At 33.8% G+C, this 27,562-nt stretch overlaps 1 protein-coding gene across 1 annotated transcript in view; it reads left to right on the top strand.

Moving 5' to 3' along the window:
• Positions 1-27,562, top strand: part of ST8SIA4 (ST8 alpha-N-acetyl-neuraminide alpha-2,8-sialyltransferase 4) — a 95,441-nt gene that overhangs the window by 24,848 nt on the left and 43,031 nt on the right. The window contains exon 4 of the mRNA XM_037032178.1: positions 17,035-17,328. Within this exon, the coding sequence (XP_036888073.1) occupies positions 17,035-17,328 (294 nt within the window). The remainder of the gene's footprint in view (positions 1-17,034; positions 17,329-27,562) is intronic.

The raw sequence follows: 27,562 nt of genomic DNA, 5'->3' as shown, positions 1-27,562 counted from the left end.
AAGTTTCATTCATGCTGTAAATGGCGAAAAGGAAAATATCATTTAAAGATTATTCATTGGATCTATTTCTACACTGACAGGCATTTTGATTCTCAGATTGTCCTGCCCTGAACTGGGAGGAAAGTGTGGCTTTTCTTCATGTGCTTCTGCATCCACAGAGCAGGTGCAGGCCAGGCTTTACTCAAAAAGAATATTCTGTGCGATGCATAGTCTTATTTCCAATCTTCTCATTTTCTCCTTTAGGATAAGCTCTTCTTTTCTTCAAATAACATCTATGTCTATGGTGTTTTTAAGTAAAGACAAGTGCAATTTTAGGCCTAAAATAGCTTTGTTTTATTAACTAATAAAAAACATTTCAAATATTCAGTTGACTGAAGTTACATTTCTAACATCAGTTGTAATGATGTGTGTAGACAAAAGGATAAAAAATGTGATTTTTAAAATTATGAAACACTCCTTTATAGCAGTACTTATAGAACCAGTAAATTTAGGGGCCTCCACAAATAATTCCCTATAATTCTTCCCTTTTACAGGTTAACTATAAATCAACTATACACGTTAACTATAAATCAACTTATGGAAACACATTTCTTTGGCATTATCCTTACAGTCACTTAAAATGAAAATAGTCTGTTAAAAGGTAAACATTAAATTATTATCTCAAAGGCACTAATAATGTGTTACAGTAGGTTATTCATACAACAGACTTTAGTGGGTGCCAACAACAGGCCAGTCATGAGTGGAGTACAATTATAGAAATGATTGTTTGTGCACTCCTTCCTGAATGAGGCCTGGAGATGTGCGGGGTCAGGAAAAATCTTTGAAACAAGAAGTTTTTGAAAACACATAGTAAATGTAAAATATTTTCTAAGGGGCAGCTCTATTATTTCAATGCAGAATGACTTGCAAAATATTTTAAAAGGAAAATAGGTATGCTTCCAATGCTGAATAAGACTGTTTAAACTCAGAATTTTACCTTATGTCTGTGAAATATTCCACAATAACTCTAAATAGATAACTAATTTTTAGAGTGACGCACAACACATTTTATCTTCTTAAAGATATTGAGAGAGGGAGAGAGAGAGAGAGAGAGAGAGAGAGAGAGAAAGAAAGAGATTTCAATGCTGCGGGAAACCGTTACCCAAGATAGGGTCCAAAATTGCAAGCAGAGCTCATTGTAAGTGATACTGTCCCAAGTGGCATGCTGTACTTCACTTTCTTTACTTTAGTTTTCCAATGTAGAAACTGAGATTATTACATAAACTAGTTCTCTCTACCTAGATTGTTGGAATTTACCTACTCATGGAGACCACAGAATGATAGAATTGCTTCTTCAAAAGTCTCTGCCCTAAATTCACCCTATGTGTATTGATTTATCTGAAAAATGCTGAACAATTTCAAGACCTTAGAGTTCAGAAGACAACATATTTATATATCCCTCTAGGCAGAAAAAAGAACAAAGGGCAGGTGTAGAAAGCTACCTCTGTGCACTCAGTTTTAAAATACCTTTTGAATATTTTCTTGTTATTTTACTATGTGTAGTTGTAAAATTATTGGAACAGTATACACCTTACATAAAAGTTGCAATGATTTAGTCATGAAAATTTGGGGGGCTTTTGAAAAACAATGTTTAATGTGCTTTTAAGTTTTCCTACAGTTATTTTTCAGGTTTTTTAGATAATTCACATCTGTGTATATGTATAAAACCATGCATTCTAATATTTGTGCTTTCTATATTCAATAATTTTATAAAACGAACAATAGTGGTTTTCCAATGAGATTTAAAAAATTGAAGGAGTTCCTTATATTGATGCTGGGAGATGCCGGAGAACAGAACCTCAGTCCATTTTCCATATTCTTCTCCCCTGCCGCCTTGGTGTACAATAGTGATGGTGGTTTTTCTCCATTCTCTGGGCAACCTGGGGATTGTATGAAATCTCGGGCAGCCCATCAGTACTGGTTTTCCATAGAAGAGAGAGTGTCCAGCTGATGAGTAACCCTGGTCCCACACTGTACTGCTCTTGATGTTATGTGGAGGAGGTCTCTCGGGGAAGGATAACTTAAGTTGCAATTGGCAACTGATATTTTTTAACTATCAAATGCCACTCCTCACTTCAACAGTTATTAGAAACAGTGAACAAGACTCAAATGATTCAGAAATGGGTAACTAAAAGATACAAAAGCACCTTTTTTCCGTTAAAGCTAGTTGAAATTTTAAATTTGATTTTGTTTATTTGTGCTTTTGTAGTACCTCCCCTTTCTTCACTTTCTACTCTCTCCATCTTCCCTTTAGCCCAAAGCACGTTCTTCTAATTGTCCCCTTTTAGTCTTTGATCTTCAATGCCTGGCCAGTTCCCTTTTAATTTTCTCCTGGTTCACATTTTTCCTAAAAATACAAGAACAGCAACGAGTGGCAGGTAAAAATATCCATTTAAAGATATCCATGCTTATATAAGTAAATCTTTGCTCCTCAAATCACAGTTCTAAACTACCAGTATGGACATTACCTGGGAGCTTCTTAGAACTAGAGTCTCAGAACTGGGCCCAGAGCTGCTGAGTCAGAACGCGCACTTGTCTGGATGGCTCAGGTATTCTACGTGCGTTTAGATTTGAGGGATGCCGAACAGCTCAGTATCCCTAGACAACAAGCTCTAGGCATCTTGAACTCTCCAACAAATCTGACTTATTGTCTCTGTATCTTCATAACTGAGCGCCAAAATTGGTACATTGAGTTATATGTTATTTATTAAGTGAAAACAATGTAGGATTTGAGAAAATTCTAGTTTCCATTCGTGTATTGTTGGCTTAGCATTTACACAACACTGGAGTCCAAAATTAATATATAAGGGTAATCTTATATAAGTAAAGGTCATTTAAATTCTTACAATTTGAAAAGGAAATACAAGAACATGAAAAGTGGTTAATGAAATGCCCTAGATATTGGGGATCAGAAAGTTGGGCTCCTGACAATTACTAGAAACATAATTTTAGACATCTACTTTAAGATTTTAAACATCATTATTTTCATTGTCCTGTGATATTAATAATAGTAAGCCTTTTATTTCAAAGTGTTTTTCTAAGTATCAGATGAAAAATTTATAAATAAATGCAGAAACTGTAAAACTAAATTAATAAACTGAAGCACAACTCATCTGAACTAAATGTAATTAAAAATTAAATTTCTCACTGAATTTCCTAATAGCAATGTCCACTGGCTAAAAATAGAAATTTTCATTGTATGATATAAACAAAAGGAGAAAAATTCCCCAGATGTCTCAAATGTGTGTAGAGTTGACACTGAATAACATATTAGATAATATAAAATTCAGATACATGAACACTGCTCGAATAGGTTGGAGTCTCTACAAAATCTGAGTACATAAAATTAGAAATAATTGTAGTGAATGTATATATTTCTTCAGGAAACCAAAGTAAAACAAAAATATTGTAGTTTATGATGACCTAACTTCCTAAAAGAAGGAATGATATGTCTCACAAATGAAAAAGATGGAGGAATTGACTTGCCTTGGCTGATACAATGTGTTTGTATAAAAATCCATTTTTCATTCTCTACTGCTGAATAATTTACAGCAAACTTTAAATTATCCTCTTGACCTTTGAGAAATGCCTACCCTTTTATAGCAAAATAGGCTATTTTCTAGAAGAGAAAAAATGTCTGCTTTTCTACGTATTCACAAAATATCTTTGATTCTCTCCCAACCACTCTCACAGAGAATGTATTTATCCTTAACACATACATTTTAACTGCAAACAATTAATGTTCTGGTAGGAATCTAGGTCTTGGAATTATAAAGACTTTAATAAATTTTTTTTGGTTAAAATAGCTACCTTATATTTTAGGGTTAGCAACACTGGGTATGTGATATTTGCTGCATATATTTTCAACCTTTTTGTTACTTAATATTTTATTCATTATTTTGATCAATGAAATTTTAATTTTTTAAACTAATTATCTTTGTGATGTTGATTGCTTTTAATTATAAAATATATACTCTGGGTAGAATAATAATTTTATCCTAATTATTTATGATTTTAAAAATTTAACTTAAAACTAAGATTTACTATTTTTTATGATGTGAGGGAATGCTCTAACTTTTTTCTTTCAATCATGTTTCTTTTGGAATAAAAAGAGTTTATTAACCTGGCTGGTGTGGCTCAGTGGATTAAGCGTGGGCCTGTGAGACAAAGGATCACAGTTCGATTCCCAGTCAGGGAACATGCCTGGGTTGCAGGCCAGTTCCCAGCAGGGGACACATGAGAGGCAACCATATATTGATATTTCTCTCCCTCTCTCCTTCCCTTTCCCTTGAAAGGTAAATAAATAAAATCTTTAGAAAAGAGTTTATTTACAACAGATAGTTTTTAAATGGAAATGACAATGATTAATAAACTATTTTAAATTTTAAAATATTTTCTTTATTTTTTAAAGAAAAAATTTTAAAATGCATCATTGGAATCTTGATAGAAATTGTGTTGAATCTGTAGATTGCTTTGGGTAGCATGGACATTTTAATGGTGTTAATTCTTTTTATCCATTTACATGGTATGTGCTTCCACTTATTTTTGCCTTCTTCTATTTATTTTTTTCAGTGTCTTATAATTTTCCATATACAGGTCTTTTACATTCTTGGTTAGATTTATTCCTAGGTACTTTATTCTTTTTTTGAATGGGATCATTTCCTTAATTTCCCTTTCTGTTAGTTCATTATTGGCATGTAAAAATGCAACTGACTTCTGGGAATTAATTTTGTATCATGCTACTTTTCTGAATTCATTGATCAGTTCTGGTAGCTTCTTTGTGGAATCTTTGTGGTTCTCTATGTACAGTATCATGTCATCTCTAAATAAAGACAGTTTTACTTCTCCCTTTCCAATTTGGATGCCTTTTATTTATTTTTCTTGTCCTAGTACTGGAGTACTAGGACTCCAGTACTATGTGAAAAAGAGGTGAAAGTGAACATCCCTGTCTTGTTTCCAATCCTAAGTAGAACATTTGTTTGCCGTAGGGGTATAAGGGAATTAAATGGTAATGTAAGAGAAATACAATAAAGATTCAATTAAAAAAAAGAAAGGGCAAGTAAATCATCATATATCTGGGTGATTAGTTACACAACAAATAAAAAAGAGGACTCTAAGGCAAAGGGATCAGTAAGCCCAAAGACAAATGCTTTTTGTAGTCTTTGGATAAGAGAGAGTTTGTGACCATTCTATTACCATATTCATAATAAGCAACTGTCTGAAGGGAAAATAGCAAAATATTTGGGGCTTAAATGATGAAAGATCTTTACACCACTTTAAGGATTTACATGGTTTTCTGTAGTGCAAGAAAAACCCTTAGAGTTTATTGGTTGGTTGGTTGGTTTTTGTTGAGGTTTTATTGCTGTTGGTATAAGCAGAATAGGAACGTACTTAGTGATGCAGAAGCTAGAGCATATTTTCAGATGGAAGGTCATGATAATAAATAAATCAAAGATAAGAAAGATCACTCAATAAGAAAGATACTAGAGGAAGCAAAATATGATAAAATCCAAGTCATAAGATGAATTAAGATGATAAAACTTAGGTGGCACAATTAATATTAATGCCAAGTATTATAGAAACCATCCTTCCCTGGTATGGGCATTAGTAAATGGCCAACTGAACAGCCCTTCCATAGATTTCAAAATATGGCTTCAGTTTTACGTTTAAAATATTTGATATCTTTTATCATACTCGTAGGTAAGTGGACACAGGCCCAGAATAAATACTCCAAAGCCAATCACAAGTGTTGCAGCATCTGTTGTTCCAAGTGATTGATAAGCTAGCTTTGATCTTTCTTATAATTTATTCATTAACTCCTTCCCTCTTTTATTCAGCTATTTATTGGGAAATGGAGATACAGAAATGGAGAGCTGTCTCTAAATTGAGATGATCACAGTCTAGTGAAGGAGATAAAGTAATGAACTAATAATGGGCAGACTACTTTACCAGAGGTACTCAGAAAAGTAGGCACTGGCAATGGTGCAGAGAGGATATGTAAGTGGATGGCGAAGGATTTCCTGAGAGAGGCAGCACTTGAGTCCTGAAAGCTGAGGAGGGGAGTGTAGAAAGGGGAGAAAAGAGAGTGAGACTTAGTTCAAACTGGATCTGTGATGCACCGAGGGGTCTGGGTATGGGAACAATTGGCTTTCCGAGGTCCAGGAGTTGTTTCAGCATACTGGTAGGGGAGGTTGTGTGGGTCAATGGAAGTGGGATAGTCTGGAGAGGAAGGCTGAGAGCAGGTGATGCAGGGTCAGGTCCATTATTCCTTGCTAAGGAGGGACTTTGTTCTGGCAATCATTTCATAGTATATAAACATCTATCAAATCATCATGTTGTACACCTTAAACAATGTTATCTTGTCAATAATATTTCACTAAAGCTTGAAAAAGCAATTTTAAAAATCAAAGAAATAAAAAAGCTAACTTTATAGCAATGATAAGTTTTTTTCTGTTGTGATCTGTGGATCATGTGTGAGATTTCCTCCTTTTATCATGCACTTATTGTGTGTTAAAACTATGTCAAAATATTCCAGAGATAACTAAGTGTGCAGGAGACTCATGTCCTTTTCTCTCAAGGGAACTAATGGCTTAATCAAGTCAGATAACCCTTTAGACCAGGTAGATCTTATTTCAACTTTAATTCTTCTTTTAGCTTTTCCATATATATATATATATATATATATATATATAATACACACACATATATATGGTCTCATATAATATATATATATATTATGTGTGACTTAATATATAATATACACACATATATATGGTCTTAAGTGATTTATTTGCTTCTCTAAATCTCATTTCTTCATATTTAATATGAAGAAAATAATCGCTGTATTCTAATTTTGTTGGTGTAGAAATAAAATAAGATAATACATGTGAAAGGGTCTAGTAGAAACCTAAGTATAAATTAGTGATTGAAGAAATGTAAATTTCTCTTCCTCTGATGGCATAGAATTAGTATTCATGGGGACAAAAATTGTATCTGTGTCCTAGGTACACAGAAAATGTAAATATATTCAGTGAAATGGCCATTGTTGCTACACAGTATGTATTGTCCCATGAAATGATACTTATGAGGTCAGGAACCTGGATCCTCTGCTGGCATTGCCACCAAATTTAGCTGTAAGATTTTGAACAATAATATAAACCACTTTGGGTTTTGGTTGTCTGATACGCCAAGTGTGCAGTTGACCTAGTTGGATTCCTGAATTCCTTCCTGTATCCAAAACTCCATGACTCTATTTTCACATGATTCAGTAGGTACCTTTGGAATAGGTCCTGTCAACTCCCATTGTTGTTTGAATTTTTCCTCTCTGGTTGCTATTTTATACATAAATTTCCTCCTCCTCAGTCAATTTGTAAAAATGACATTTTCCTCTTAAATCCTCTGATCTGACTCTTCCCCTTGGCCCTGCTGATGTTTGCAAGCAAATGGCAGGAGTTAAAATCAGGAGAAGAGTATGACTTCTTAGCCAAAGGGGGATTTGCACAGATTATGGAAAATGTGATGAGGTCAGGGGTTTGAAAAGTCATGGTTTGTATCAAACACATAAAGAAGAACCACTAAAACCAAGAGTTGTCAAAGGACAGAGAAGTTATTTTACAACATCATTTAGTATAGTTTTGGAAAAGAGACTCTGACATTTTACTGGGAGATAGGACCTCCCACTTCCTCTATACTGTTAGCTGGTAACCACTGAAACACTTGGAACCACAGAAAGCAATCTTTTCAGTATATTGTTTGACTTACACCATTACTGGAAACTTTTGTTTAGAACAATAGCAGTCAGTGTGGTATCAAATGTTGCGTGTGATTGTCTTTGAGAGGGACATTTGCAAGTGCTTTATGTCTGAAAATTAGCTAAAGCTCTGTTTATAGTGCTGATATTAGTGTGTATTGGTGTGTGTGTGTGTGTGTGTGTGTGTGTATTTCTTCATGCAGTGAGCAGAAATAATGTTTTTAAATTGGGAATAAAATAACCTTAGTTTTAAAAATTATTTTAAAATCTGGAGTATAGATGAGTAAGGAGATATGCTGGAAGTTAGGAGATTTGGGATTATATTTCAACTCTAACAGTACCTGGGTGATATTGGGCACTAAATATGTTTTCTAATGAACATAAAATTTCAACCTATAGATTTTGCAGCCCATAGTTTAGGCTATTATCTCATTACTGTCAAATGCTGTTTGTGTGTTATGTATGTGTCTGTGTGCATGGGTGTATGTGTAAGAGAGAGAATATATATTTTAGACAATCAAAATCCTTTGAATCCACAGTACTGTGCAATAAATTTCAGATTCATAGGGTTTCAGATTCAAAATTGGCTTCAACTCTCAGTTCTGAAGATTTGGAAACTGAAGCTTTTTCCCCTTCATTTACAATAATCATTTGTAAACTATGATTATTGATACTCAATTATATGGCTGTTCTTTAGGTCTGAATAACTAAGGTATGTGTAGTATCTGGCATAAGGAAGATAGTGACTGTTAGCTTTTGGTTATGGTTAGTGAATTATACAAAAGATTGAACTGAACAACAGTCTCGAGTCAAAAGCACGGTGATCCTATAAAAAATTGGGGGTGATTTTTCTGCTGCGACTCATACGTTCAAAATTGGAATTCCAAAATCATTTTTAGAGTTCTAGTTTGACTTTTGGCATTAAATGTATGGCTCCCAAATATGATTATTTAAAAAACTAAAAATATTTATTTGAAATTTAAAAACGACAGTTGTAGTCTCATAAACCTGTTGTCACACTTTTCAACAGGCATTTCTTTCTTCAGCAAAGAATTCTCAAGCTGTCACTAGATGCCAATTTCTGAAGGACCTTAGGGAACATTAGGGATACCTGTGGTCTATTAGCTAGAGTATGTGTTTTATACTTCTTGAAGTTTTCAGTCTGATGGAGGACACAGGTAGGTAAAGAGAGTAAGAGAAATAACAAAATAGTACAATAGCAGCAATAATATAGCTAGCAACAAAGTATTAATACCAGAGAGACAGAAGAAATTAATTAGCCCTGGCTGGTATAGCTCAGTGGATTGAGCTTGGGCCTGTGAACCACACAATTGTGGTTCGATTCCCAGTCAGGGCACATGCCTGGGTTGCAGGCCAGTTCCCAGTAGGGGACTCCCGAGAGGCAACCATACATTGATACTTCTCTCCTTCTCTCCTTCCCTTCCTCTCTGGAGATAAATAAATAAAATCTTTAAAAAAGAAATTAATTATAAAATAATGTATCTAACTTTTAAGGCAGTTCCTTTTGGGACAGGATACATAATTTTTGTTTGAGAAATGTCATATTTTTATCGATCTTCTTGCCCTTATTCTTTGTGTACACCATCTCATCAAAGTATCGTGTGGATGTGCTTTTCATGTTTGTTAGCCTCTATGATTGAGATCACTCATAATAATCCTACCCAGTTTCATAACAGGCTTTGTCCTTCACTTTAATTTTTCAGATTCTCCAAGCATGATCTTCTATGTAATTCAAGAAAACTATTAATATTTGGGAGCCTTAATTTTGTGCCTTTTATATTCAAGATACTTGTGACTTATTCTTAGTTATCTTAATTATTCTTTAATTTCTGCCTTGGGCGATTAAAAGTCTATAAGACAGACTTTTAAGCATATCTCAGTATTTCATGTGATCTTCAGCAAAAAGCAGAACACTATCTGGATTCAACTAGAACTAGGGTTTTCATTTTTACAAATCACAAACCGAAACTGTTATACTTTAAAGAAATAAGGAGGGAGGGACCTTAACAATTGGAAGAATGCTAAGCACTGTAGCATTTTTTTCCATCCTTATCTACCAACTTTTATTGTGAGTAAATTTTGACTCGAGTGTTTTTAAAAATCAGGATGTTTTTAAAATATCAGCCTTCAGAGAACTTCTCTAGTTTCCTAATTTGTTTTGAATGATGATGGTTCTACTTACAGAAGACAATACTCACTTAAAATAGATACATCAGTGAAATAGATTGTATTTCTTGTTTAAGTTTAAAAATTTCCAACCTGAAAGGATGATTTTAAAAATAGTCTATTTTTGTTAGCATAGTTTCTGAGAGTTGAACATTATAACAACTGTGCTTAAAATGCAGTTTTCAGCCTAACACACATTTGTTTTCATTAGCTCACTTCCCAAAACACACACTATATCAACTTTCTAATGCAACATCCTTAACATGTTTAACAGAGCTAACGGATAAAAATAAGTGTTGAAGTGAGTGTACAGGGAATCAGAAGATTTATTGCAGAGCCCCAAACTGACAGCCTGGCCGCTCAGTCGTGGTGGTAGGTTGTTGTTGTTGCTGTCGTTATAGTTGTTGTTGTTTGGCATTTATCATCATTGACCCAGGAGAGGCTGTTCCCTTTAAATATAGGGAAGCACATAAACAAAATGACCCACTCATCAGAGTTATGTTAACCTCTGGTTTGAGGGTCTGCATGCTTTCAGGACCTGGTTTGGAGCATCAGTGGTGCTCCAAGAAAAGCCTGAGAGATCAAACAGCCTTCTCAACAGCTCTCATTGTGCACACACAGCACACACAGAGTGACTCTCATTGTTCTATGGTTAGCACTTCTAGTTTCATTACAGACATCAACTCTCTGCAAGCAACTGAATATGACAGAATTTTATGAAGAGTAGAATAAAGATATAAGCAAATATTTTAGACTGAAATGGAAACAATTCACTCTGCCAAAGATAGCACTGCAGTAGGTATTAACCTCTGAGTTTTAACAAGTTATGACTTTTTTTAGATTAAAAGCTAGAATGTCTTTGAGAGGAAGGTCATGCCAGGCAAATGCATCATCATAAATAAATGGAACACAGAAAACTATATACAGAAGTCTGATTCTGGAAAGTAAGGGCAGGAACCAATTATGAGTCCCTAGACTGGAACCACTGAAGATCTTTTGTTAGGTTAGCAACATGATCAAATGTACATTTTAATATGATGATACCGTTATTTTTTTATAAAGATTTATTTATTTGTCTTTAGAAAGGAAGGGAAGGAGAGAAATATCAATGTATGGTTGCCTCTCGTGAGTCCCCTGCTGGGAACTGGCCTGCAACCCAGGCATGTGCCCTGACTGGGAATCAAACTGCGATCGTGTGGTTCGCAGGCTGGCGCTCAATCCACTGAGCTACACCAGACAGGGCTTGATGATACCGTTATTGAAAAATATAATTATAATGTTGGAGTCCTTGTGTTAAAGACCTGGTTAGAGCAGCAATTTTCAACCTTTTTTATCTCAAGACATATATAAGGTAATTACTAAAACTGTACAGCACACCAAAAATATATATTTTACCAATTTGACAAAAAATAGGTATAACTTGGATTCATTCACACCAGATAGTTTGTTGAGTTAGCTGTTGTCATTTTTTTTAATTTGACAATCTAAGGGAAAAGAGGTCAGTGCCCCTGACTGAATAGGCAGGTATTGCATGTTTTAAAAATTCTGTGTCACACTAGTTGAAAGTTGCTTAGTTAGAGAATAGTGTTGTTTATAAAGATGCATAGTAATTACATGCAAAAAATTATGTGCAAGAAAATCTGTGTTTTTCTATTATAATCCATTTTATTCTTTATAGTTTGTTAAAAATTGCTGATCATTGACTCCACATTTAATTACTGATACACCAAGGGTCTAGCTAGCAGTTTGAAAAATAATTAAGTAAGAAATATTAATAGAAATAGGGAATATATTCTGGATAAATTATGTGAGAGGAATTTCCAAGGCTTTGTAAGAAATATGATATGGAAGATAAAACAATTATAGAGATTATGACCTTTCAGCAAGTCCAAAATGTGATATTTTGCTAAAAGAGAGCATAGTCTAATATGTTTCTCCATATTTTGATCTGTCTCCTAGAATGAGTTTGATTTTTTCATTCTGAAATTTCCCTAGAAATAATCTGACACTTTTCTTCCTAACATTGCCAGTAATCTAAACAAATCTGGATTTGAGAAAAATTTCCTCTTCTGTTTAGTCAGTTATTTTCATGATATGTGTCATTAGTATTTATTTCTGTGAAGTATAGGATTTTCTTGTTATTTTATCAGCAAGCATAAAATGTAATGTATGTATATTTGTATTCATTCATTCACCACACAGAAAATTCAAATCTTCAACATGATATTTCATCTCTATTTCTAACACTTTGCTTACTACATAATGGTATGTACTACATATAGATCAACTGTTAATCTTATGTTTCATATTTCAAAAAGTCACATCAACTAGATAATTAATCTTCTTGCCAGCATTTTGAAAGATTTTTCCCTCATGAGACCTGAGGTATGAATATTATTTTCATATTTACTATTTATAAATGTCTTTGTTTAATAACTTCTCAGGAAATGAGGAAAGATGTGGCTGAGTTGCTTTCTATAATACGCTTAAACCCTGGGAGTCTGAGACTATGACCTAAGACTAAATGGTAAACTATTATTTTTCCTACAGGAAGTCAGGGTGAAGGATGAACATACAGAGATTTCTGCTGACTCTGAAAGAAATCACAGGTGTCCGTGATTTCATTTAAAACTTCTGTGCTGGAATCATTCTCAAGTAGCTGTGCTTTTCTTCTATATTCACAATGTCCTTGGACATTTTTATTAACTGCTTTGATCTTAGTTCTTTATCTTTAAAGTGGAGATAATACTACTCTTTACCTCAAAGTATTGCAAGGAAGTATTGGTTTCAGGGCTACTTAGGGCCTACTACCCTCACCTCAGGAAAGTCAGAGAGGCTGATAAATTGCATGTGTCTGCTTCCCCTAGCAATTTTGAGAGGATGACCCCTAACCTAAAACACTTAGGTATCAGAGATTATTTGTTCTCTTGGCTCTTCAAGCTCCAAAGCAAGACAAATGTAGATAGAAATCATAAGCTTCCTCTGGGGGCAGAAAAGAGAAAAAGCAAGCTCCCTTTTCATGGTGGTTGACAAATGTGGTCCAACTGGTAACAGTGGTTTGGGCTCAGGTATTTCAGTGATCATACAGGAAAACACATAGTGGGACTGACCAGAGGAGAAAAAGGATGCCAATCATGCATTCGGAACTTATCTAACATTACCTAACAGTGAAAAGGCATAGAGTTTTGTCTGCAATACACTCAGTATAGTTTTCTTCACACTTAATTTATGTTTTATGTAAAAAAACAGCATGTGATAACTCCCTGTATCACAGTACAAACTGTTCAACCTCAGTATTGTGGATGACTACTCCTGCTGTGGGCACAAATGTGTAGATATAGCCTGGGATGGATAAAGACATCGCTGAATGAATGAGGATTATTTTACTGGCATTACTAATAATAACTGTCAAGATTACATTTTGGGCAGATTATATAACAGTAAAAAATTGCTATCAAATAGTAGGGCAGCTGGAGAAAGAATCTAAGCACGTGATGTGTTTTCATAAGGAACTCTCAAGAACTGTTGAGCTATTGAAAGAGGGACCTCGTAGTTGCTTAGACCGTTGAACTATAACTTAAGGAAAATGGCAGAGAATATTGACAAATCTAAAAGTTATGTCTTCCTAGGGAATTCTGTGATCTTGAAATGTTATACATGAAATAAATTACATGAATTAATATTTAAATGAATTTTAAAAATGATGTGGTCTTGAAGTAAATAGAAGTACCTTGAGTTCTGTATCAAAGGACTGTTGAAAGGCAATCCCATCTAGCGTGAGAGCACAGAGGAAATTTCAGAGGCCTAGAGAATAAGGGGACCCAGCTGCATTTCTTCAGGTTTTTCAGCAGTGATGGAAAATAAACACAAATAAATTGAAAATTGGTCGGCTTAGAATAAACAGGGAGTTTGTTCAACATACCTAATTCTGCATATATGTCTTCAGGTTTTAATATGTCAAAACTAGTTAAACAGCGAAAACAATGATTGGTTAGAGAAATAGAGCTTTAAAATATTCTTGTGCACTCAGCAGTTTTGACTCACAAAGTTCATCATTTAAAATTGTCCACTCTCCAATTTGATGAGATTAATAATAAAGTCTAAAACGATATGTTACTTCATAAATGCTTGCTACACATTCTGGCTACTTTTAAATATTATGATCCCTAAGAAGTTTTAAAGAAAGGAAGATTAAGAACATTTGATTGGAAATCTATTCATGATCTTGCTCAATCAGCAGCATTGCTGCTGGTATCGCTACGAGGTTCACAACAAGGCGGCTGAACTGCTGGAGTACGGCCCAGCTGGTCCGTTCTTCTGGCTTGTTATTTTGGCTTACTTAATGTGTGCCCTGATTGTGTGGCATGCAGCTAATTATATGACTAAATATCTGACTCAACCATGGAGTAGTTAATTTACTGGCCACATATGGACATGATGGTAATCTTTCCTGCCAATGAAAACTTAGATATAGTTGCTCCAAGGAAAATCAACCAGCTGGACTCCTGCAGCCAGAACAGGTTATATTTTACTATGCGTCCTTGTGTCATGCGGTTTTCAGTATCCCTGTTTCTGTCCTCACAAGGCCTGGTTAGGCCATGCGTAGGTCATAAGAATTTTATAATAAAGCTCGTGTGGATTAATTGCTCTGCAATCTCCCAGTTCCCTTCACCACAGTCCCTTAAAATTCTTCGATTGTATCAGGTATGTTGGTTTGTCTCCTAGATCAACCCTATTTCCAGAAGTGTTGTTCTATTAGTTTCCTTTTGCTTCCATGGTAGAAAGTCCTGCTTTTTGGTGCCCAGCTTTATTTATTAAAGTCTTTTTAGCTCTGAAATGACATGTGGCCAGGCAATCCTGTTTCAGAAACATGCTCAGTCAATCCTAAAGGACTGGTGTTAGTGAACTTGGGGGTGGAATCGCTTTTGAGTATGTGGTAAGAAAAAGTAATGAAAAACACAAAGTATTTACACGATATTTTTTCCTGAAAAGATAATTTGGTATAATGTTATTTTTGTTCTCTTACACTGGGTTGACTCAGGTTATTTGTATAAGTATGGAGAAAGTGAAGTATACATATTGTTCTTTCCATAGTGAAAATCTGAAAAGGATTGCTGAGGATTTGCTATCGCATAAAGCCACCTCTCCTGACAGGAACATGTTAAATGCAACATTAGCAAGTGTTGTCTATTTTTTACCTAAGGAAATAGAATGTCTGTGATAAAGATGTTCCGAATGCATTTTCCCCCCAGTGTCCAAAGTCACCTCATAATCGGCTTGCTTAGAAGTTTAGACTATCTGTAAAGTTGGTGTGGAGAGCATCTTCAGACTCCAAAAATCATCGTATCCTCAGTCTTCTGTGGGTTTCACTGTTAAATGTTCACAATGGCTTCTGTTCACACGTAGCTGTTCTTTTCCAGGGCAATTCCATTCATAATATTCTGACTGTGGCGGGAATGAATAATATCTAATATCAAATAGTGCATGCATCACGAATGAAGACAAAAGTGCAAGCTCATATAGTATAGTGGGTATAATTAAGTATGTATAACTTGAAATTATTATTTCTAAATAATATGATGTGTTAATTTTTATTTGTTTTCTCTCAGTAGCTCGTCCTGGATAATATAGGCTTTGCTTAAGATGAAAGACATTTGTTGTGGTAGCTAAATGTTTTCAGAGATCTAAGAAGTAATAGCATGCATTCATTGAAAGAAATAAGGAAGAGTATGCAAGTTAGTGTTTTTAACAGAATGAGTATTCTGCCAGTGTTTTTAGCAGAATACAGTTTACTTTTTAATTAAATTTATCTGGTTTGAAAATTTAATGAATATAGCAAAGGAAAAGAAATGTGAGAAACTTCCATGATGCAGTCAAACCTATAAAATGCAGAGAGGAAAACAGTTTATTTTCCCCCCTAAAAGGCTGATATAAGGAAAGAAAAAGCAAAAAAGAAATTTTGTGTGACATGTATGCGTGTGTGTGTTTCATGAAAGTGTAGATTGAATAGATGCAAATGATTTTTTCCAGATTAGCCAAATCTTGTTTGCATTTTATTCAAAAAAATCTAATTCTTTACTACTCAAATAATTAAAATTTACCTTTTTTAGTGAATTAAAATATTTTAAACTAAAAGACTATTTTTTAAGTATCCAAAGATTCATGTGTCAGAATCGAAAAAGCATCACAGATTGGATAAAAAAAATTCAAGGTGGTTTCTGAAGCTTTCTTGTAATACAAGAATGAAGTCGGCTTACAAGAACAGAATCAGGCCCAGGCATTCGGGGACACCCTAGAGGTTCAGTTGTAAAAGCAGAACAACAATTCTGCCCCTCCTCCACAGAGGGTGTGTGCCCATTAGCAGGAAAAATGATCATTTTGAGTATGCCCTAAAAGAAACAAAGATATTTGACCTGATAGTAGTGACTTTTGTGCATTATCTCAACATTATCAACATCTCAAAATGGCATCTTGAACATGAGAATTCCTTTTTCTTACTTTTACTTCCCATTTAGGCCTCTAGAAGGCAATTATAAATATGTGTGTGTAAAATGCTATATGAAATTATGGTTTCTCTTTAACCTCAGGGTACAGAAAAGCCATCATCACTTACTTACATTTATGAAGTTGTGAAATAAGTTTGACACATAATGCAGAGTGGAATGTCAGGTCTAATGTGTTTTACTTACAGAGCAGCATGTGGTTGGGATTCCCTACTGCATGAGAACAGATGACGTTACTATCAAAATCCACCTATTGGGAATTCATATTGCATGGTTTTATGATGATAAAAGCAAAGAGAATTCTCAGACACCAGGTGGAATTAGTATAAATGACAATGTGAGCGCTACATCAGGAGCACACATCTTTATTGAAGGCAATGTGTGGTGATTTATTAAAAATGTAATTTTACCGGATTATCTTTTCCCCCACCTGGTTTAAGAAAGGAAAAAAAAATCTATGCTCATTTCTCATCCTTCTTTCCATACACACCAATTCAGGAGTGGACGTTTCATATTTATTTTTCATTTGTCCATTACTTTTTTTTTTCTTTTCAGGTGTAATCTAGCCCCCGTGGTGGAGTTTGCTGCAGACGTGGGAACTAAATCAGATTTTATTACCATGAATCCATCAGTTGTACAAAGAGCATTTGGAGGCTTTCGGAATGAGAGTGACAGAGAAAAATTTGTGCATAGGCTGTCCATGCTGAATGACAGTGTCCTTTGGATCCCTGCTTTCATGGTCAAAGGAGGAGAGAAGCACGTGGAGTGGGTTAATGCATTAATCCTTAAGAATAAACTGAAAGTGCGAACTGCCTATCCATCACTGAGACTTATTCACGCTGTCAGAGGGTAAGTGTCTGGAAAGGACCAGTCTGTCCTTGGCACAATGAAACACATAACTATGCATTTTCTCTAGACAGGGAGAAGACTCGTAAAGTCTCCCAGAGGGTGTGTGTTTCTGTTAGCTTAGAGTGGCTACTCTATTAAACAACTTGCATTTTCTTTATGCGCTATATCTTAGCTCATTCTTTTTCTTATAAAGGCAAATATTTGAACTTGACACTTACGTATATCTGCTCACGAAAGAACTACTGATTTATATATTTTTCTGTGTTAAAGAATAATAACAATTCATAGTAAATTTGGTGAATTTTGGGTAAGAAAACAATAGAAATGCTTAATGGCTACTGGGCAATATAGTACAAACATAAATGTTAAACATATTTAAGGGGCAATTAAATCCCATCTGTAGTTAAGAACCCCACTGGGGATACAGAAAGCTGACTGAGGTAATATTCCTTAATGCTTCCCCACAAAAGTTACAGATGCTATTTTTATGAATTAAGTCAACATTTCCCTTTTTTTAACTTAAACACAGAAGAAACTTAAGAAATGGACTCTTGTTTAAAAGTGGCAAACTTTGGCCAAAAGGCCAAATTTAGTTATGTGTGTGTATGTGTGTGTGAAATACATAGCACAATGATAAGCGATAATGTGCATTTATTGAATATCTACCAAGTGTCATAGGCTGTAGATACAGAGAACCAAAAACAACCGATCACTGCTTTAAATGGATGCATAGGCTTTATGGTGGAAACAGGCATGCACAACCAGTCAAGGCATAAACAAATGATAAGGGGGTATGCTGTCAGCAGTCTAGAGTTTGTCCCTCAGGTTAACAAGGAAGTCTTAAAAGTCTAACATTTGAGTCCGACTTTAAAAATAGAATAACAATTGTCGGGGGAAAGAGAAAACCAAACAAAGAAAATCTATTGCATCATTAGAGCAAGCCAAGGCAGGAAATGATTAAGTATACAGTAAACTTGTGGAATATTGTGGAGCATTGTAATACAAAGTTGGAAAAATGACTTGTGATTTGGTTGGGAAGAGAATCAATTTTATCCTGCATTAAGCACAGTTAGCCGTGTGAATTTAAGAGGTAAATCTTGTAGCTTCAGACCCCGCATTGGCAAGGAGAGGTGCTAAAGACCATTTAGGCTTTTTAAACTAATTTACTCATAAGATGATAAAAACATAGGGTGTGATCAGTGATGTAGGAAGGAAGGGCAAGTTCAGGGAAGCAACTGAATACGATGACAAGAAAATGGTTTTTAAGTCCAGAGTTAAAAATAGTTTGCTTTGTACTCTATAATTGTAACTGGGCTAGTGTTTTCATTATTTTGTTTTTGAGATGCTGTCCTCAAAGACTGGCCATTTCTTTGTTATGCCTTTAGATAGTTCCTTGGATTGTGTTATTCTGTGCACAATTAAATTGCATCCTTATAATTAAATCATTTTATTCAACATTCAATCCCTTGATGTTTGACACAAACTCTCAACAAAGTTCGATAAAATAAGTGCATTGGGAGGATAAGTATTTTTTGTTAGAAAGATTCCTGTTAATTACATTTGAAAAAAGTGTTTGTTTTTAAAAAATAATGTGTTCGTAACTATAATGCCCTGTGCTAGGAACACATCCTATTTTATGAGATGTCAATGTTGAATATCATTTATTCATAAAAATACTGAGAGATATCACTCTGTCCTGTCTTACACTTGCACACACTTTGCCAAATACGTATGCTCCAGTGATAGCTTATTAAGGTTAAAAAACAAATGTTTTGAAGTTAGTACTTCCTAAGTATAGGAAACTAATTGGAAAATTCATCACTCTGAGTTAGCACTTTCAACAGACTGTTTTTAGAGCAGTCTTAGGTTCACAGCAAAAAGTCAAGGAAGGTACAAAGATTTCTCTCTATAGCCTGTGCCTCCAACACATGCATAGCTTCTCCTATTATCACCTTCTTCCACAGAGTTGTACATTTGCTACAACTGGTGAATTCACATTGATACATTATTATCACTCAAAGTCCATAGGCTACGCTACTCTTCCCTCCTAGTTTGCACATTCTGTGGGCTTTGACAGATGTGTAATGCATGTATGTAGTCATCATTACAGTATCCTACACAGTAGTTTAACTGCCCTAAAAATCTGCTCTACTCAGCCCGCTCATTCCTCCCTCCCCATCAACACATGGCAAGCACTGATATTTTTACTGTTTGCATAGTTTAGCCTTTTAAAAAAATGTCTTATAGTTGCCCTGGCTGGTGTAGCTCAGTGGATTGAGCGCTGGCCTGCAAACCACACGATCGTGGTTTGATTCCCAGTCAGGGCACATGCCTGGGTTGCAGGCCAGTTCCCAGTTCCCGGCAGGGGACACACGAGAGCCAACCATACATTGGTATTTCTCTCTCTCTCTCCTTCCCTTCCCCTCTAAGATAAATAAATAAAATCTTTAAAAAAATGTCTTATAGTTGGAATCATGCAGTATATAGCCTTTTTATATGGGCTCCTTTTACTTAAAAATATGCTTTAAAGATCCCTCCATGTCTTAGTGATGAAAATATTCCATTGTCTGGACGTACCAATTTATTTATTCATTCATCTGTTGATTACAAATTTGGCAATTATAAGTAAAGCTCTGTAAACACCTGAGTGCATGTTTTTGGGTAGATATAGTTTTCAACTCATTAAGGCAAATGCCAAGGAATATGATTGCTGGATCTTACAATGAGAGTATGTTTAGTTTTGTAAGAAATTTCCAAACTGTCTTCTAAAGCGGCTATACCATATTGTGTTCCCACCAGTAATGAATTAAATTCCTGTAGCTCCACATCCTCGCCAGTATTTTATATTTTCAGTGTTTTGGATTTTGGTTTTTTTAATTTATGTTTCTCTGATGACCTATGGTGTGTAGCATCTTTTTATGTGCTTTTCATCATCTGTAGCTTTTCTTTAGTGAGATGTTAAGGTCTTTGGCCTATTTTTTAGTTAGATTGTTAGTTTTCTTATTGTTGAGTGTTAAGAGTTTTGTATTTTTTTGGATAACTATTCTTTATCAGATATATCTTTTACAAATGTCTTTCCCAGTCAATGGCTTGTCTTCTCATTCTCTTGACATTGTACTTTGCAGAACATAAGTTTATTATTTTTAAGGAAGTACCAATTATAAATAAATTATTTCTTTCATAGATCATGCCTTTGGTGTTATAACTGAAAAGTCATTGCCAAACCCAAAATTATCTGGATTTCCTTCCATGTTATCTCCTAAGAGTTTTATAATTTTGCATTTTGCATCTGTGGTCTATTTTGAGTTAGTTTTTATGAAGGGTGTGAGATTTGTGTGTAGAATTATTATTTTTTTGTATCTGGATGTCTGATAATTCTAGCACCATTTGTTGAAAAAACTGTCTTTACTCCACTGTATTTATTACCTTTGCTTCTTTATCAAACATTAGTGGACTATATTTAGATAGGTGTTTTTCTGTGCTCTTTATCTGTTCTGCTGATCTATTTGTCTATTTTTCTACCAACACCTGATGATCCTAATTATGTAGCTTTATAGCAGTCCTTGAAGTTGGATAGTGTCCACTGGCTTTTTCTTATCCATCAGTATTATGTTGATTATTAAGGGTCATTTGCCTTTCCATATAATCTTCAAAACTATAAATTTTGTTCCTTAGATTCCGGTTTATATTTTCAGTTTACTACCAATAGCAAAACATAAAATAAGAGACATTATTCAAATATGGCATTTTCAATTAATTAGAATGCCAATTGAATTTTGTATTATTGACAACATTGAATTTATAACGGCTTCTTACAGACATATTAAGGATAGAAAGTACATCACAAAATGACATCGCATTTATGAGATGTCAATGTTGAATATCATTTAATTCATAAAAATACTGAAAGATATCACTCTGTTGTGTCTTACACTTGCACACACTTTGCCAGATACGTATGCTCCAGTGATAGCTTATTAAGGTTAAAAAACAAATGTTTTGAAGTTAGTACTTTCTAAGTATAGGAAACTAATTGGAAAATTCATCACTTTCACAACTTTTAATAATACACAATATTAATACACAACTTTTAATAATCAGTTCATCAGTACTCTCCTTTTATATTTTATGTCCTTACCTTCCATAGTCATTATAAATATGAACTACTTCATAAACTCTTATGCATGTCATTTCAAAGAGCCACAAGATTAAACTTATGACCACTGGTGATGTTAATGATATGCTTTCTTTTTATTCCTGTGCTTTAGGTGTTTTTGACAAGACTTGTCTTGAATTCTCCAGAAAGACCTTATCTTGCTGTTTTACTGGTCATGTATTTATCTGCATATTTCCCCTGAAATATCAAGTGATTGAGTTCTAAACTTGGCCTAGAATATAAAAAGTAGCTGTGTAGATGCCTTTCACCTTTCAAATATTTTGGAAATGTGTACACATGGTGTATGTGAAAGGCAATTTCACTTATGGAACTAGTAGAATTAATATACTGATGCATGAAACATAGAATTTTGATGTAATGTTTGTACTTTACACAGCTACTAAAATGCTGAAAGAAAATAGGGAAGTGATGAGATAAGATTCATATGGGAACAAAACAAGGGCCAAGTTCCCAAATATCTGTTCTTTACGTATCTGCTTTACATCTCTCTGAAACCCTGTGATTAACACCACTAAGCAAAATAGTTTGGAGTTTCATATCCTCTGTTAATCACTAGTGTTTGTTGTTTTGCATGAAAGCTTTAGAGCACTTAATACATGCATTTTAGGGTGTACAAAATCAGTGTTAAAATGTAAAGGCCTTGCCAAGTACTGCAGTTACAGGGAAAGTTTGAGCAATTTGGAAAGCAGAACACTCTTGAGCAGAACAAGAACAATTTAGGTGGTTTTCATTTTGATAAGCTTCACTATTTAAATATTTTACCCTGAAAAGTATGATGGGTTATTAATTTTAAACATTTATTTGTATGCTTTTTAAGTTATAAAAATATAATTAAAAATCTCAAGACTCAAAGAGATTCTTATGTTTTAGTATATGATCATTCTTTCCAAGCCATATTAAGTAAAACAGGAGGAAAAAATATAGCTAGATTCTAATTTTAAAACATCTTACAAGTAAGAAAAGGGTAATTTCATGAGAAAAATAATAATTACAAATGTATATGTATCCAACTGGTTTGAGATTGCAAGCTTTTCATTGGTGTTCTTGAGAAGCCCTACGTGTTCACTTATAATTTTTATTATTTTATTATATCTCTTATGAAGAATGGAGCTATTTTCATATGACTTAAGAGTCAAGAGGGGATTTTGAAAATACAAAATGACTTGTAGAAACTTAAAACTATTACTACAATATATACAAATAAGGGTTTTTTCTTTATATATTTATAATAATATTATCAACATACAATCTAGAACTTCCTAAAAGCACTCAATTACATAATTTAATATAATATTTTAAATTATTATATAGAACATTCAAAATATTTTATAAAATATCAAGTGTTAGGCAAAAAATCTTACTTTTATGATTAGTATAATTTGATTCATAATCAAATTGAGTACTGTCCTTTGAGTGGGATAGCTATACTTCATTGTCGATCTTTCAACATGGTAGCAAAACAAACGAACAGCTGAAGTTTAAAAAGTAGACCCTCCAGTCCACTGCTGTAATTGACAAGTTCTCGAGAATTCTCCCAGGAGAGAGGCAGGTAAATGAGCATATTTTAAAATTTTGTTTTATATAATTAAGCTTATATAAATTCCTAGTTTTAGATTAGAATCATGTAGATGCCTATACATTTTTTTTGATGTTTGTGCTTTAAGGAATCTTCTCTTATAGTTCTCGTCTCCATTCCTCTGTTTCTTATTATAGTGCTCTTATCTCTAACCAATCTTATCTCTCTCTTACCTCTTACTTTTAAGAGCTTAATTAATTTAATTTAAACTTTCAATTTGTTTATAATCAGTCCTGGAAATGTATTCAAATTTATATGTGAATCCTTTGCTCCCTGGCAATTATTATGAACTATTATTAAACTATTTATTCCAAAAATAAAATAAGTCAAGTATTTTATGATATATGCAATCCATTACTTTTGTTTTAACTCTACTATAACAAAATAATCTGTTTGTTTTATTTGGTCACCATGTTCTAATTATTAATTTGCTTTAATATCAATATTTACATAACTCGCTCTAGTTTCATTAAATTAAGAAGCTTATACTTTTTATTAATCAGGATAAATACTGGTTTGAAAACTTACTGATGACTTGAGATTGATAAAAGTAAATATCAAGTGATGTCAATAAATAAATATCAGTAAAATATCATTATAAATATCAGTAAAATATCATTATCATTATGTCAGTAAATATCAAGTAAAATATCATTTTGTGATGTCAATTTTATAGCAATACTAAAGTTATCTAACAATTTTATAAAGTAACATCTTTAATAAGATGATTTTTAAGGAAAAGATAAATTCAGTTTATCTAGATTTTTAAAATTTTGATACGAGTTCTACTTGTGATATTTATTCTCTATCTTTTAGTAGGGAATTCATTTGTTATCCTTCTTTTAGACTTTATTTTTTTTGACACTATTACAGATGTTCCCCTTCCCCCCACACCTCCATTCAACCCTGGCTCTAGTCCCCCTTCCCTCTGGCCATCACCACACTATTATCTGTGTCTCTGGGTTGTGCATATATGGTCTTTGGCTAATCCCTTCATCTTCTTTCATCCATTACACCCCTGCCTCTACCCCTCTGACAGAGGTTAGTCTCTTCCAAGTACCCATGCCTCTGTTTCTATTTTGTTCATCAGTTTCCACATATGAGTGAAATTATATGGCATTTTTCTTTCTCTGAATGGCTATTTCATTTAGTATAATAATCTACAGGTATATTCATGCTGTCACAAACAGTGAGATTTTCCTTTTTCCTGCCCTTGTAGTACTCCATTGTATAAATGTACCACAGCCTTTTTAGCCACTCATCTACTGATGCGCACTTGGGCTGCTTCCAGACCTCGGCTATTATGAATAATGGTGAATATAGAGTGGTGCAGCCATTGTGGAAGATTGTATGGAGTGTCCTCGAAAAATTAAAAATGGAACTTCCTTTTGACACAGCATTTCCACTTCTGGGAATATATTCTAAGAATGCCAAAACACCAATTTGAAAGAATATATGCATCTCTATGTTCATAGCAGCATTATTTATAAGCTATCCTTATATGTGACCAATATTTCTGATTTTTTTAATTGGAAGGATAATTTAACAACTACAAAAAATGTCCAAGTGTGAAATAAATTGACCACATGACTGCTTTAATTTTGTACAGAATTAAGAATTTTCCTTTGAAAATATATTCCCTTCATGACCTGTATCAGTGTTTTTAAATTAGAGTTCATAGATTCATTAGAGTGTGAGAAAATGTTCTTATTCTCTTTGAAATATGTTTTCATGCTGATCCAAACAGGGAACATTTGCTTAGAGAATTTTCTTTTTTTATTATTTTTTAATTTTTTTAATTTTTATTTTTATTTAATTCTTGTTCAAGTACAGTTTTCTGTCTTATATTCCCAGCCCTGCCCCCCCCAGTGCTCCCCACCTCCCTCCCATTTCCTCCCCCCACCTTAGTTATTGTCCATGTGTCCTTTATACTTGTTCATGTGAGTCCATCCCCTTTTCCCCTGTGATTTTCTCCCCTCTCCCCTCTGGACCCTGTTAGCCTGATCCGTATTTGAGGGTCATTGGTTGTATTTTGCTTGCTTGTTTGTTTTGTTGTTTAGATTCCTGTTAACGGTGATAGCACATGGTATTTGTCTTTCACCGCCTTATCATTTTGGAGTTTGATTTTCAAGGAAGGTCAAAAAACCTATCTTAGTATGACTGTAGGCAAGACTATTTTCAACCTTAAGTCTCACGATCATATTCTTTAAAGTGTGGATATTGACATACATAAGCATTTAGATTAATTTGGGCTTCAAGTTCTACTGGTTCTGTGCTCTGTTCTTACTAAAGTGAATATTCAAACCATCATGATAAATAAACATTTGTATTTGATGTTCACAAACATCTTCAGGAATGTATTCTCTATAACCTAAAGGAGGTACATTTAACTTTTGATCATCTTGGTAGTGGAGGTAATTTCTTAAACATTCCTGCTTTAAAGTCATGAATTTCACTGGTAATTTAAATATTCTTCATATTCTTCAATAGTACAATTTAACTAACCCACCTACATCTAAATATTTAGTATTAATAGTAAAAGGTACACACACAAAAAACACACCCAAATATGTAGATAAATAGACAAACAGACATAGAGATAGAGATAGAAAAGATATAGGTGGAAGTGTTTGTTATGGTGCCATTCAGTCTATTGAATGTATTCTTTCCTTGGTTTTCTGAAATTGTTAAACTTTTTTAAATCATAGCTCTGTTTATAAATGTGAATTATGGAAAATTATTTTTGGGGTAATATATGCTGCACATATGAAAAGTGAAAGTAGTATACACATATGCTATATATTCATGCTATATATGATATTTATTATACTAATAATATATATACTTACAAAATATATAATATAATGTAATGTTACATATGGAGAATATATAATATTAGTATAGTCACATATACTAATATGTGTATGTATTTGTATATGTGTGTGTATGTATATATAAAACAACTTATTCCACCCAAGTTCCTTTGATAGACTTTTTACGTGTCATACACAGTATCAATAACATATTAACTTTTCTTATGATTATGATACATTGTTGATTCATATTCACCTTGGGATTTTCAAAGGCTGATTTTGTTGTGTTTAATATATAACAGAATTCTCATACTTTATAGTTCCATTGTTGTTATTTGTTGTGCTATCTTGAATTCATTCCTAGCTATTTCATCTTATATCAGGAGAATAAGTATTTTTTACACTGCTGCTATGACTAAGCTTTTAATTATTTTTACCCAGAATATAAGATAAAATTCTAATTAATCTAAATATCTCATAAGTAGTATACTTGCTTCTTCATTTTTGCTATTAAATAAAATTATATTGAACAATGGGGTATCACTTAGTATACTCCCTTATATTTCCCAGCCCTGTGCTGGATCGTTGGTGTTTTCCTGTGGCATGTAGTCGGTAAACTGGCTGAATCACAATTTAATGATCACGGTCCCGATTCCTGCTTGCTGATTTGAATGCAGGCAGAAATAACAAGCATGACAGCAACCAACTCAAGTGACATTTCTAGCTAACCTCTCCTCTACAGAGCTTGTCATTGTGTTGTAGAATATTTTGTTGGTCCAGTATAACTATTAAAATAAGCATGCATTAGTTGATAATATATGCTTTTTATGTGGCTCTTAACAAATTAAAAAAATGTATTTTTACACATCTTTCCAGCATCAACTTTTTTCAGTTTTAAGATTAACAAAAAGTATAATTTCTTAGACTTTAGTTACTGCAATCGTCTTTCAAATGTGAAAATTTATCAATTTTAAATGAAAATGTTTAAAAAATCTATATAAATTCAGATTGATCCTTTGCAGACTAAATTCATGTGAATGGCATGCACTTGCACAAGAATCTGAATCAGATGAGGCTCCCAATAGAACCTCCAGTAGAAATGTAGGATGAAACAGACAATTAGCAGGCTTCAGAAAATTTAAGTTCACCACTCTTGTTCAAAAGAATTGTTTTGGAATACTGAATCTGCTCCAAGTCACATAAGTAAAACAAATTTAAAAAAAAATACAACTTTGAAAATAGACATATTCGCTCCAAATGCTTTCTGAAAATGGTTTTCTTGTTCTAAATTTAGTCCTATGCCCAAAACACTTTCCTATGGTTTTTATTTTGACCAATCAGCAACATAGCTATGATATTTATTTATGCAACATGTATCCTCCTTTAATGTTTCTGAATAGTTAGACACTGCATTGTAGATACTTTAAGCCTCATATTACTGTGATGGAGTGGTTCTTCCCTCACTGGGGACTTTGATGCCCAGCCTCTGGTATTGCTCCATTTCCTGATGTCTTAATCTTTTTGCTCTTGAAGTTACATTATTATTTTGTAGCAGCTCCCATCATTCACATATCATCCTGGAATATAAATAGCTTATGTCTGAGCAGTCATTCATGGGTGTGTGGCTCAAACAGGAACCTGTAGGAAACAGAGTTGCCAGGCTACCCT

Source organism: Sturnira hondurensis, unplaced genomic scaffold (assembly GCF_014824575.4).
Source record: "Sturnira hondurensis isolate 20B ecotype Veracruz unplaced genomic scaffold, ASM1482457v3 Scaffold0021354, whole genome shotgun sequence".
NCBI classification, from domain to species: Eukaryota; Metazoa; Chordata; class Mammalia; order Chiroptera; family Phyllostomidae; genus Sturnira; species Sturnira hondurensis.
This window is presented reverse-complemented; position numbering and strand designations above follow the sequence as displayed.